The sequence below is a fragment of the Piliocolobus tephrosceles genome, chromosome 20 (genome assembly GCF_002776525.5).
Source record: "Piliocolobus tephrosceles isolate RC106 chromosome 20, ASM277652v3, whole genome shotgun sequence".
NCBI classification, from domain to species: Eukaryota; Metazoa; Chordata; class Mammalia; order Primates; family Cercopithecidae; genus Piliocolobus; species Piliocolobus tephrosceles.
In genome coordinates, this window is record NC_045453.1 from 789715 (window position 1) to 803896 (window position 14182).

At 41.1% G+C, this 14182-nt stretch overlaps 1 protein-coding gene and 1 non-coding gene across 3 annotated transcripts in view; one reads left to right on the top strand and one right to left on the bottom strand.

Moving 5' to 3' along the window:
* C20H20orf194 (chromosome 20 C20orf194 homolog) overlaps nucleotides 1–14182 on the top strand; it is a 167697-nt gene that overhangs the window by 19838 nt on the left and 133677 nt on the right. For both annotated transcript variants that reach the window (XM_023220244.1, XM_023220245.1), the window contains exons 2-6: nucleotides 4935–5014; nucleotides 5949–6068; nucleotides 11145–11269; nucleotides 12318–12414; nucleotides 13292–13398. In XM_023220244.1, the coding sequence (XP_023076012.1) occupies nucleotides 4935–5014; nucleotides 5949–6068; nucleotides 11145–11269; nucleotides 12318–12414; nucleotides 13292–13398 (529 nt within the window). The remainder of the gene's footprint in view (nucleotides 1–4934; nucleotides 5015–5948; nucleotides 6069–11144; nucleotides 11270–12317; nucleotides 12415–13291; nucleotides 13399–14182) is intronic.
* Nucleotides 3025–3236, bottom strand: LOC111548264. Its single transcript, XR_002733344.1, has one exon. It is a non-coding gene; the product is annotated as a small nucleolar RNA U3 (small nucleolar RNA).

Genomic DNA, 14182 nt, shown 5'->3' on the forward strand with positions numbered 1-14182 from the left:
TACTTCTGTAAAAAACATCATTGGGATTTGAGAAGGGATTACACTGAATTTGTAAATTGCTTTGGGTAACTTTGACAGCTTAACGATATTGTCTACCAATGCATGAACAGAGGATATCTTTTCATTTATTGCTGTCTTCTGTGATTTCTTTCAGAAATGTATGAATGATCCAGTTTCTCTGAATTCTCACTGTTTGGAAGTCACTATTTTTCATTTTATCCATTCTAATAGATGTATAGTAATATCTCATGGTTTTAATTTGCATTTCCATAATGGATAATGATGTTGAACATGTTGTCATGGGGCTTCTCTGCCATTTCTGTATCCTCTTTGACAAATTGTTTCTTCATACCTTTTGCCCATTTTCTAATTGGATTTTTTTTTTTACCATTGAGTTTTGAGAGTTCTTTATGTATTCCACATATGGTTCTTTTTCAGATATGTGGTTTGCAGATATTTTCTCCCAGTCAGTAGCTTGTCTTTTCCTTCTCTCAACAGAGTCTTTCATAGAGCAAAACTTTAAAATTGTAATGAAGTCCACATTATCATTTTTTTTGCTATGGATCACACTTTTTGGTGTCAGGTGTGAAGAACTGTTCACCAAATCCTAGATCTAGAATATTTTCTTCTGTTTTCTTCCAAAGATTTTATAGTTTTACATTTAGATCTATGATGCTTTAATTTTTGTATAATGTATAAGGTTGAGGTTTATGTTTTTGCCTATGGATATCCAGTTGCTCTAGCTCTACTTATTGAAAAGACTCTCCATCCAACATTGAATTGTTTTTGTGCCTTTGTTAAAAAATAGTTGTACTTGTGTGGGTCTGTTTCTGGTTACTCTGTCTATTGCATTGACTTATGTGTGTGTCCCTTAGCCAGTACCACTCAGTCTTGATTACTTTGCTATGCAGTAAGTCTTGACATTGGGTAGAGTGATTCCTCCCACTTTTTCTTTTTCAGAAAAATTTTAAGCTATTCTAGTTCCTTTGTTTTTCCTTATAAGTTTTATTCGTTTATTTTATTTTTAAGAGATGAGGTCTCACTATATTGCCCAGGCTGGCCTCCAACTCCTGGACTCAAGTGATCCTCCCATCTTAGCCTCCTAATAGCTGGGACTAAGACATGTACCACTGTTCCTGGCCTATGTAAATTTTAGAATAATCTCTTCGACATCTATAAAAAAAATTGGATTTTCGTATGTGTTAAACTTATCACATTGGGGAGAATTGATATCAGTACTATGTTGAGGTTCCTAATCCATGAACATGGTATGTCTTTCTGTTTATTTAATTCTTCTTTAATTTCTTTAATCAGTGTTTTGTATTTTTTAGCATGTAAGTTCTATGCATGTTTTATTAGGTTTATAACTAGGTATTTAATTTTTTTTTTTTTTTTTTTTTGAGATGGAGTCTTGCTCTGTCGCCCAGGCTGGAGTGCAGTGGCCGGATCTCAGCTCGCTGCAAGCTCCGCCTTCCGGGTTTACGCCATTCTCCTGCCTCAGCCTCCCGAGTTGCTGGGACTACAGGCGCCCGCCACCTCACCCGGCTAGTTTTTTGTATTTTTAGTAGAGACGAGGTTTCACCGTGTTAGCCGGGATGGTCTCGATCTTCTGACCTCGTGATCCGCCCGTCTCGGCCTCCCAAAGTGCTGGAATTACAGGCTTGAGCCACCGCGCCCGGCCTAGGTATTTAATTTTTAAGAGATTATAAATGGTATTATATTTTAAATTTTGGTTTCCTGTAAAGTTACAATTGTCCCATCACGTTGGAAGGCCAAGGTGGGAGGATCACTTGAAGCTGGGAATTCAAGACCAGTTTAGGGAGGCAACAAAGTGAGACCCTGTCTCTCCTAATTTTTTTTTTCAAAATTAGCTTGTGTGGTGACTTGTGTCTGTAGTTCCAGCTACTTGGGAGGCTGAGGTAGGAGGATCGTTTGAGCCCATGAGTCCAGGAGTTAGAAACTGCAGTGAGCTATGATCACACTGCTGCACTGCAAGCTGAAATCAGAGCAAGACCCTGTCTCTAAAAAAAAAAACTTACAATTGATTTTTATATGTTGATCTTGTATCTTGAAACCTTGTTGAAGTCACTTATTAGTTCTGGGAATTTTGGTAGAATCCTTAAGATTTCCTACAGAGATCATCATGTCATCTACAAATAGGACATATCTGCAAATAGGAACAGTTTTCTTTCTTTCTTTTCAATCTGTGTGTCTTTTACTTCCTTTTATTGCCTCATTCTGTTGGCTAGAACTTCCAGTATTATGTTAAATAGGAATAATGAGAGTAGACATGCTCATCTTCTTCCTGACCTTAGAGGAAAAACATGCAGACTTTGACCATTATGTGTAATTACAAACTTTGCTTGGTGGGTTTTTTAGATGATCTTTATCAAGTTGAGGAAACTATTTCTAGTTTTCTGAGTGGCTTTTTTTCTGTTTTTTTAAAATTGATGCATAATAGATACACACTTTTTCAGGGTACATTCATATAATTTATAAAGATCAAATTAATGTAGTTGGGATATCCATCAATTCTGAGTGTTTTTATTATGAATGGGTGTTGACTTTTATTAAATGATTTTTCTGCATCAGTTTTTTGGTTTTGTGATTTTTCTTCTTTAGCCTGTTAATATGAGGGGTTACATTGATGGATTCATGAATAATGAACCAGCCTCAGGTATCCCTGTGATAAATTCCACTTGGTCCTAGTGTGTAGTTGTTTTACATGTTGCTGAATTTTACTTACTATATTTTGTTAAGCGTGTTTACATTTAATTTAAAAAAAAAATTTGCCAGGTGTGGTAGTGCACGCTTGTAATCCCAGCTACTCAGGAGGGCTGAGGAGGGAGGATCGCTTGAGCCCAGGAGTTCGAGTCCAGCCTAGGCAACATTAATGAGACCCCCCATCTCTTAAAACAAAAAAAAAAGGGGGCAGGATGTTTACATCTATATTCATGATGGATTTTGGTTTGTAGGTTTCCTTCTTTTTGATACTTTTTGTTTTTGACTGATGATTAAAAGGGAACTACTCAGACAGCGTCCTCTCCCTCTTACTCTCCCAGAGGAAGAAAACAGTTATCAGTGGCGAATGGCAGTTGCAGCAAAGCAACATAAAAAACCAGATTTATGCTCAGGAGAGACCACTGTGCCTCTTTCTATGGTTTCTAGTGCTCTGTTCATTCAGAGAGACCTCTCTAATAATGAATTATAGAAATGATCCCTGAAAGTACAGTCTTTGGTACTGTCTTTGTCTCATTTTGATATCACATGGAAGACTATGAAACTCTTCATGGAAGATAGTGATGAAGACCACTAAGTCATGGAGTGAATCAGTTGGGGCATAGGAACATCAAAAAGAATCCAGCAGGGCAGCCGGGTGTGGTGGCACATTCCTGTAATCCCAGAGCTTTGAGAGGCTGAGGCGGGTGGATCACTTGAGGTCGAGTTTGAGACCAGCCTGGCCAACGTGGTGAAACCTTCTTACTAAAAAGTACAAAAATTAGCCAGGCATGGTGGTGCACATCCATAATCTCAGCTACTTGGGAGGCTGAGGCATGAGAGTCGCTTGAACCCAGAAGGCGGAGGTTACAATGAGCCAAGATTGCACCACTGCACTCCAGCCTGGACAACAGAGTGAGACTCCGTTTCAAAGAAAAAGAAAAAAAGAATCCAGTGGGGCAAAAGAATTCAGGAATTAGTGAAGAGAAATACTGTAGTTTGGCTGTAAATACTGTTTTGAGGTGAATGTAAGGCAGTGTATTGGAGGAGATTCAGTGAGCAATGGGGATGACGCCTAGCTTCATGGGTGGAAGAGTTAGTGTAGTTGGTTTGTAGAGGCTCTTAGTTAATAATGATGTGGTAAGACTGAGATTATATTGACTGTAGAGAAAATATATAAGAGTGCTAGGAAGCCAGCGTGGTGGCAGGCATGAGGTGGGCGGATCACCTGAGGTCAGAAGTTCGAGACCAGCCAGGCCAACATGGCAAAACCCTATCTCTGCTAAAATACAAAAATTAGCCAGGTGTGGTGGCACACACCTGTAATTCCAGCCACTCGGGAGGCTGAGGCAGGAGAATCACTTGAACCTGGGAGGCAGAGGTTGCAGTGAGCCAAGATCACTGCACTCCAGCCTGAGCCACAGAGCCTGACTCCACCTCAAAAAATAAAATAAAATAAAAAAAGAGTATTAGAGAATGAATAGTAGAGGCAGATCCTGGACCTGGAGATGATGAGACCAGGTGGAAGGATCAGACTTGAGCAGGAAATCGGGTGCCTCTCTCTGGAGCTTCTGGGAAGAAGAGGGATGGGTATGGAGAGAATGGGGTCCTTAGAAGTAATGTGAATGTCTGAGAGTGCCTCACATTTTGCTTGAGCAAAGGGCTATCCCTAGGGCTGAAGGAATAATAGGTCTGCACAGAAATGGAAGCAAGTATTCTCTGCTGACACTCCCCATATGGGTAGTCGTGAGGATGAATTAGAGCTTTGTTTAGGTCCTCAGGCCAATTTGGGGGTTTAGTTTGCATTTGTTTTTGAGACAGACTGATGAGGACCACAAGTGGGGTGATCAGTGTGGAAACTCTTCTTTGAAAAGTCTTCAAAAATGAAAAGTCATTGGAAATTCTTGGAATCAGCTGCTGAGTCTTAATGCTTTCCACCATTGACCACGAGAGAGGGACTTTGGCTTCATCCTCTGTTGAGGAGTTTGTAATCAGCAGGTCAGACTTAGTCTTCAGACCAATTCTGCACAATCTCTTCCAGAAAATAGACAGGAACCTTCCCAATGCATTTTATGGTTCTGATACCAGAACAAGACAAGAATCAATTTCCATCCCTAGCAAAGTCATTCCTCTTCCTCCATTGTGGGACACAGGATGCTGCTCTTCTCATGGGGCTGTCCTGGCACTCAGGGGACCATTTTCTGTTCTTGTTGCAGCTGCAGCCGACTTCGGCAGGTTCAGAGCATCCTGACCCAGAGCAGCAAGTCTCGGCCAGATGGGATCCTGTGCATCCTAGGTCAGTGCTTTTAACAAGGTGGGACTCAGGGCTGGGGCACCTTGGCTTTTTTTGTTCACGGGAAGGTATTAGTAATAGGACCAATGTGAAATAAGCTGTGAGTTAGTGTCCTCCTAGTTCTTGTTCCCCTGAAATTTGTTGCTGTTTTAATGAGGTTAGAGGAGCTATCACTGAGATAGGAAGCCCATTTTTGGAGCTACTTCTTCCTTAAGCCTTTCCTTTAGACTCACATGTATAGCTACCTCCTGCCATGACACGTCCCTTTTGCCCAGAGCTATACTCTGAGACTTCACAGACATCAGGAACTAGGTAATAAATATATACCTGAAGCATTGAGAGATGGTATTGAAAACAGTATTGTTTAATTTCCTTTTTATTTGTCTCTAATTCCGCCCCTCTAGACTGTCAGCTTCATGAGGGTCATTTGCAGGCATGTTCACCACTATACCCCACCGAATATATTCAGTACAGTGCTAGACCTTGAGCCTCATAATTGTAAAGGGGTGGGTGTTTGTGGTTCCGCTCACTTGTCCTCTTCTTCATATTATTGGGTTCTTTTCAAGCCACCTTAATCTGCCTTTGTTTGATCCCACATGTTTTGGTAAAGATCTTTTCGAAAGGTGAAGATTTTTCTGACCCCTATTCTTAAGCCAACTGAAAGTATTCCAAGATGAATCCTTTTCAGAAATTAACAGCCTCAGTAATCTGTGCTGTTTGATTATCTCAATTACAAGATGTTGGAATTCAAGTAAGGGTACTTGATGCTGAGACCTGTTTCTTTCACAGAATTGCTTAGCTTGGTTTCTGGCACAAAACTGGTCTGAGCTGTGTCCTTCCACTTGATCATCAGGGTTTTGCTGAGGAGGGGCAAATTATTGGCTTCTTTGCTCCCCATAGTACAGTACAGCTGATCAGAGCCTCCTTTGCCTTGCAGGAATCGATAGCAGGTACAATGAAGGCTGCAGAGAGCTGGCAAATTATCTTCTATTTGGTTTGTACAATCAGAATACCAGTGATTTTGAGAAAACGGGATTTTCTGAAGAAGTGCTAGATGGTAAGTATATATTGGTAAAGTCTGTGTGATAGAAGAGTAAGAGGTTTATTTATTTGGATCCTTATTTTATGGTCTGCTTACAGAAAAAAATTTAAAATAGTCCAAAGCCCCAGTAAATGTTTGCTTTTTAAAGAATGAAAAAGCACAGCATTTTTTCTTTGTTGATATATTTAGTAGCAACAAGTAGTTTTCAGAATATATTTACTAATTCACCTTTAGAGAAACAAACATCAGTGTTTAGCTTTATCTCTTTTTGGCAAAGTACTGGTTTTCCCCTTTATTGCCCATTGCCTCTACATGCTAACGGTTCAGATTATATGGTTGTCCTGTGAAAGCACCTTCATCATGAGGTAAGGATGGGCCTCAGGCAGCTCGTACAAGGAAGACTTCTTGTGTCTTATCATCTGAGGAACAAAGGCTCTTTGTCCTGCTGTCTTTGGGAATTATTTTCTCTGTGACTTTAATTCATGAAGATGCCTGTGACTACAATGCTGTATTTCTGTTTATATTCCCCTTTCCTTAGCACTGAGACACTCTGCCTGTGTTGATGCTGCTGGGGGCTATTGCCCAGGAGCTATCTCTGATATCACATATTTAGAATCATGTCTTGTATGCCAGGTGGGTCAGGAGACACTGGGATAGACAAAATAAAAATGGACAAGAGACATCTCTGTGAGGCAGCTGGGGGAGGCATGAAAACAAACATCTGATGTGAAAGAATATTGCTATGTGTCTAGCGCAGTAGTTCTCAACTGGAGGCAGTTTTGTCCTGCAGGGGACATTTGGCAATGTCTGAAGACATTTTTGGTTGTCAAAACTGGGTAGGGGATGCCACTGGCATCTAGTAGATAGAGGCCAGAGATGATGCTAAACATCTACAATGCACAGAACAGTCACCCAGAACAAGGAACTCACTGATCTAAACTGTCAGTAGTGCCAAGATTGAGAAATCCTGGTCTAGTATATATGAAAATTCTTCTCTGGTTAAGTCCTTATTAGTGTTTATTCTTGTAGACTGATTAAAAGTTTCCTTTTTATTAGGAAGTGCAAAAAGAGTAGACTGAAATTACTCCTTCCATTAAATTTTTTTCAATTCAAATTTGGTTTCCGATTTTGATTACAAAATATTTTTTTCCTTACGTTATACAACGTCTGCTGTTTAGAAAAGAGTAATCTTGGCAGCTCATACCAGCCACACATTTTACCGCAGCGGAGATGGCTAAGAACATTACGGTACTGGAATTAAAGAAATAGTTTAAATTCTCAAAGATGTGCTTTTTTGCTTATTTTTGTTTTTATCTTCTTTTCTTTTTGAAACAGAGTCTTGCTCTGTTGCCCAGGCTGGAGTGCAGTGGTGTGATCTTGGCTCATTGCCACCTCCACCTCCTGGGTTCAAGAGATTCCTCTGCCTCAGCCTCCCGAGTAGCTGGGATTATAGGCATGCGCCACCACGCTCAGCTAATTTTTGAATTTTTAGTAGAGACAGGGTTTCACCATGTTGTCCAGGCTGGTCTCCAACTTGACCTCAGGTAATCCCACCTCGGCCTCCCACAAAGTGCTGAGTTCATAGCTGTGAGCCACTATGCCTAGCCTGTTTTTATCTTTTTGCCTGGCACAGTGGGTGCTTAGGAAATTAGGATTTTCCTACAAATTAATAAATTTGTTTATACAAGTAGCTGGAAAGCAGAGGTCACCAGATTTCTACACTTTGATGTCATATGAGAGGGGAAAAGGCCAACATGAATTTATTTCTAAAAGCAACTTTTATTTATTTATTTATTTTGAGACAGAGTCTTGCTCTATCACCCAGGCTGGAGTGCAGTGGCGTGATCCTGGCTCACTGCAACCTCTGCCTCCTGGTTGAGTCTCCTGCCTCAGCCTCCTGAGTAGCTGGATTTACAGGCACCCACCACCATGCCTGGCTAATTTTTGTATTTTTAGTAGGAACGGGATTTCACCATGTTGGCCAGGCTGACCTTGAGCTCCTGACCTCAGGTGATCCGCTTGCCTTGGCCTCACAGAGTGTTGGGATGATAGGCATGAGCCACCGCACCAGCCTAAAAGCAACTTTTAAATAGTTTACATATTCATCCCATTCTCATATGCTTTCCTCTTTTACCTGACTGTAAACTCTGTTAAACTTTGGTTCATAGTGATAACACCAGAGTTCTAAGAGATTTGGGGAATGCTTACTTAGGTTTAGTAACTACTGTGTTATGTCTCTTATTGGATTCTAATTCTTTGAGGCATGTTATATTTTACTGTAGAGTATAATACACACCAGAAGCCCTCAGTCTCCAGATGATATCCAGCTCTCATTTCTCTGCAGGTGGTCTGCAAATGACTCAGGGAAGGGCTCTTGGAGGGAGTGTGTGAGAAAGACCAATATGCTGAGAGATGAGAGGGGCCTCCATCCCCCACTTTGCTTCCCTTTGACTCTGGTGCTTACCTAAAGAGTCAATAATGATGAGGCTGCTACATCCTGTGTTCCCTGGAACACCCTGGGCCTTACCAGGCATGGGGCTTAGAGTGGCTTAAAAGGCCAGACCCATGGAGTTTTATTTCAGGAGGCTGCTCAGCTATATGGTCAGATGTGGTCAGTATTGATTGGGCTTATAAGATGTTTTCATCAGGTGTGGTCTGTTACCCTGTTGGCATTGTCCTACACCTGCTGTGTCAGGTGTTCTCCACCCCTATGCATGTGCCTTTCTCACCTCTGACAACATCTAGTTTCATCTTGCTAGGAGGCCTAATGGCTCTGGTTTCTGAGGCGCCATAGAATGGGGCCTCTGGTTTTCTTCTGGAAGTATGACTGCCTTTGTCCTCAGTGGTCAAACTGCTTTAATATTCTACCCCATCCCATGGCTCTTCCGTTTACTTAGGTTTACTTGCATTCTTGGGATTGCTTTATTTACTTGACCCACGAGCACTGATGACTATTCCTTAAATCTGTAAGCTGCTGATCTATTTATAGAAGCTCTTTCCACTGGCCTCTACTTCCTTCCTCCTAGTCTTTCCTGCGTACAAATTCACCACCACACACAATAACTCTTCCTAAAGGGACAAGCAGTATTGTTGGGCCTGCAGTTGCCTTAGAGCCAGATGAGCCAACAGCCAAGAGCTTTAGACACTGATATCTGAGGGAGAACTAGTCACTGGCCATATTTGGTGCTGTTTCCCTGCCTCAGTGGCATTAGGCTATGGGGTTTCCATATGGTATTGACCTCTACAGTGAAGTACACAGCCATGTCTGGTGCCATAGATGTGACTATGTGAACGCTATGCCTCAGTAGATGGAGGCTGTTCTTTGACTTGTTCTGCAACTGCATTTCCAGAACCAGAGGGCCATGATGGTGGGAGTATTGCTTGGGGACTAGGAAATTCTTGCTGTCAACATTTGAAAGTTCTAAAGTCACTTTGAAGCTGTAAACCAAAAATAAAATTCTAAGCCCTCCTACTAATTGAATGGACCCCCTTGTTGGCCAAGGGCATTCCAAAGTAAACTTGAAAAATGAGTTCAAGCCAGGATAGGGAGTGGAGGTTGGCAGTGCCTCATTGTGTTCTCTTCCTTTTGGAATTCAGGCATAAATGACCAACATTAACATTAAAACAGAGATCTTGGCCAGGTGCAGTGGCTCACGCCTGTAATCCTAACACTTCGAGAGGCCAAGGTGGCTGGATCACTTGAGCTCGGGAGTTCAAGACTAGCCTGGGCAACATGGCAAAACCCTGTCTCTACAAAAAAATACAAAAATTAGCCAGGCGTGGTGGTGCTCACCTGTAGCCCCAGCTTCTTGTGGGGCTGAGGCAGGAGGATTGCTTGAGCCTGGGAGACGGAGGTTGCAGTGAACCTATATCATGCCGCTGCACTCCAGCCTGGGTGACAGAGTGAAACCCTGTCAAAAAAAAAAAAAAAGAAAGAAAAGATCTTAAGACTAACCAAATTGCTATTGTATAGCAGTAAGATACATCACGTAACAGATAACAGACCCTGAAAGAAATGTAAGTATTTTATCCTAAAATATATTCCTTTGACATATTTTTAAATGGTGCTGTAAAGCTGTCTCTTGTCGGGGAAATCTACATTATGTAGAGAATCCTTTCCCTTTCCAGGTCTTTTCCTGATCCAGGGGAGATCAGCTAAGAGTCTGGTCCCTTTTTAAGTCTGATAAACATTTACCTTCTATTGTTGCTGAAGCCTGCTACCTGGAGGCTTCACCTGCATAATAAGAACCTTGGTCTCCACAATCCCTTATCTTAGCCCAGACATTCTGTTGATTCCAGGTCTGTATTTATTTTTATTTTTATTTTTATTTTTTGAGACAGAGTCTGGAGTACAGCGGTGCAATCTTGGCTCACTGCAACTTCCGCCTCCCAGATTCAAGTGACTCTCCTGCCTCAGCCTCCTGAGTAGCTGGGATTACAAGTGCCTGCCACCATGCCCGGCTAATTTTTGTATTTTTTTTTTTTTTTTGGTAGAGATGGGGTTTCACCATGTTGGTCAGGCTGGTCTCAAACTCCTGACCTCGTGATCCACCTGCCTCACCCTCCCAAAGTGGTAGGATTACAGGTGTGAGCCACCGCTCCCAGCCCTGATTCCAGGTCTTTAGGTAATAAAACTTAACTCTTTCAACTACTTGCCAATCAAAAAATCTTTGAATCTACCTGTGGCATGAAAGGACTCTTTCACTCCCAACCCCAACTTTCTGGACCAAACCAAATGTACACTTTACATGTGTTGATTGATGTCTGCTGGTAACTTCTGTTTCCCTAAAAAGTCTAAAATCAAGCTGTTATCCAACCACTTTGGGTGCATGTTCTCAGGACCTCCTGAGGCTATGTCATGGGCATGTCCTTAATTTAAACTTGACAAAATAAACTTCAAAATTGATTGAGACTTGTCTCAGATACTTTTTGGTTTATAAGGCACAGTGTTTAATTAAATAATTTTCAGTTTAGAGTTTTGTTACATTGTCTCTGAAGGAGTTTCAATGGTTTTACTAATTATGGGGGCAGAAAATATCTAAAGGAAATGCTTTTGACAGTCTTGTGTTTTGATTTTGTTTTTTTTTACAGATGTAATTATATTGATTAAATCAGATAGCGTCCATCTGTACTGTAATCCTGTAAACTTTCGCTATCTCTTACCTTACGTGGCACATTGGAGAAATCTGCATTTCCACTGCATGACTGAAAATGAGGTAAGAAGAAAAGAGAAGACAGGCACCCAGAGACACTCTAAGAATATTCTGTAAGGAAAGTGTTGATCTGAAATAGGATCGGCAATCAAATTGCAGAGTGTGATTATACAAAAAAGGTTATCTGTTTGAAGTGGAAAATTTCATATTTCATTTTGAGGCTACCTTATAAATTGTATGCCTGTAGAGTCAAAAGGAGGCTATTCAAATTGGGACCCACTAGTAAGTTTATGAACTTACTTCTTGCCTGCTTCTTCATCACTATCCTGAACCCCATCTCTTAGGGGATTAGTGCCTAGGGACTGCCCTGGGATAATTTTTTTTTTTTTTATGGGGTACAGAGTCTCGCTTTGTCCACCAGGCTAGAGTGCAGTGGCACAATCTCGGCCCACTGCAACCTCCTTCTCCCATGTTCAAGCAATTCTCTTGTCTCAGCCTCCCGAGTAGCTGGGACTACAGGCGCCCGGCTAATTTTTTATTTTTAGTAGAGACCGGGTTTCATTATATTGGTCAGACTAGTCTCAAACTCCTGACCTCGGGTGATCCGCCCACCTCAGCCTCCCAAAGTGCTGGGATTACAGGTGTGAGCCACCATGCCTGGCCCTGTGGGAGAATTTTTTAAGCTTTCTGACATTCCTGTGTTTGAATGTCTTGGTATCTGTTTTTCTTTCCCTTTGGGCCCTTTTCAAGGGTTTGACTGGAAATCAAGTTGGGATTTGAGATTTAGGATTTCATGAAAGTTGTGACCTGATACTGGTCAAGAACACTTCTTCCCATATGAGGTTTTGGCGGATTTTTGGGGGAAAAATTGTTATCTCTTGCATTTGGGTTTCCTGATCCATTTTCAGTTGATTTTCGGATATAATATGAAATAGGGGAATGACAAGTCTTTCTGACTAGCAAATGAAAATGATTGGCTTTGGAAACACCTTGGGTGCAGTCCTCTGTAAATGTCATTTGGGACAACTCTGATTGATAAAATGCAGAGAAAATATGGGACTTTGTGTGATATCTCTTCAGAGCTTATTTTTCTTTTGATATCTCTCTTTAGTATGAAGATGAGGAAGCTGCAGAAGAATTTAAAATTGCCAGCTTTGTGGACATGGTTCGAGACTGTAGTAGAATTGGCATTCCTTACAGCTCCCAAGGTGAGTGTCTGACAGCAAGCCGTCTAGAACCTTGCTTAGATGGTGTGTGAATTGAACATCACTACTTTTCCTTTCATTGGCGGCATTCAGCTGAGAAACCCCTTCATCTATTTTTACCAAAGATATCAAGCAGAATTAAGTATGGGGACTTTTCTACATAAGCTTGTATTAATTACTGTGAAGTTTCTGCAGCAACACAGCAGGCTGCCTAAAATCAGGTAGAAGAACTGATACAGAATTTAGCACAAGTGACATGTCTGTATCACTTACTGTACAAAGAGTACAATATAGATGTGGGGGCATCTTGGTAATAAGAAAGAGGGATTTTGATAACTTCTAAAAAGATAATGCTGACATGTTTTTAAGTGATGTGTAATATACAGGAGAAAAACGATCAAGTTTAACAGGGCTTATATTGTAACAACAACAAAAAGAAAAAACCTTGCACATTGAAGCTATCGTTACAAGAAAGGAACATTTTTGATTTAGTAGTTTTCCCTTGAGGAAGTTGATTGGCTGTGTTTCTTAAGGGAAAGGAGCCAAGTTTGGTTCTGTTAATAATTATTCCCACTGAATGATGCAAGTCAGATGTAATAGACTACTCTTATTTTTTACTTAATTACTCAGGAAACTGGAATGTTACAATATACTGCAGAGAAATCTGAATGTAACTTGTTTATGGTTTGAATTTTCCTTGACTTTCATTTTGTATTTCTAGTTTCAATTTCTAACCATTTTATCTGTTTGAATTTTATTTTGCTAGGTGAGGCCCTGGTGACCACGTGAGAAATGATACCTGTCTAACCATGTTAGATCAGGTTTAGACGGTTGTATTCAGGATGGTATTTGATATGTGTGTGGTATTTGATTCTTCTAGGTCACTTGCAGATATTTGATATGTTTGTGGTGGAGAAATGGCCAATTGTACAGGCCTTTGCACTTGAGGGCATTGGAGGAGATGGATTTTTTACCATGAAATATGAGGTATGTATGAAAAGCAGTATGCCAGTTTTTGTCTGCCACTGGGCGGTTTTTATGAAGAACCCATGTGGGTGTGCATTATTATGACACCAAAAAGCTGGCAGTTACTTCCCAAGGGCATGGAGCAAGTTAGAAGACTTGAAATGGAAAATAGTTGCTGCTAAAGGCTAGTCCCAGACTGAGGTCCTGTGTCCTTTCTTCTTGGAGTTTTCTCCGTCCTTCCTCTCCCTTACCCCATTCTGAGCTAACTGTTGTTCCTGTCTACTCCTGTAGCACCCTAGATTGACTTCTCCTACAGATTTTATGATCCTGTTACTACATATTTGTCACACTTGCACACCAGCCCACCCACCCTGGTCTTTGTACTGGAGGCTCCTTAAGTACAAAAACATAACTTTGTTGTTGTTTGTATGTCAGAAATTTATATAATTTATATAAATTGAGAACTATTCAAGAGCAATGAAAGGGACAGTGCAGAATTTGGGTAAGGGCAATGTACTAGAGGAATGGAAAGATTAGCTTTTGTGGTGAGAACAGTGTCTTTTGTTTCAGCATTCCTTGCATCTAGAAAATGACCAGTAAATATTTCTTAAGTGAGTCTGGGACAGGGGGTGGTCCAGAGTACAGATTAAGGAAAATGGCCTGATAGGTTAGCAGCATGACCACGAGTATCCATGTGCCTCCATGGGATCCTCACTGAAATGACCTGCCCAGTACAGGAAACCAGGGAAGGGGAGCATTGTCATGCTAGAAGTGGGGACATCCTGTTAGGGAGAGATTAAGTGGG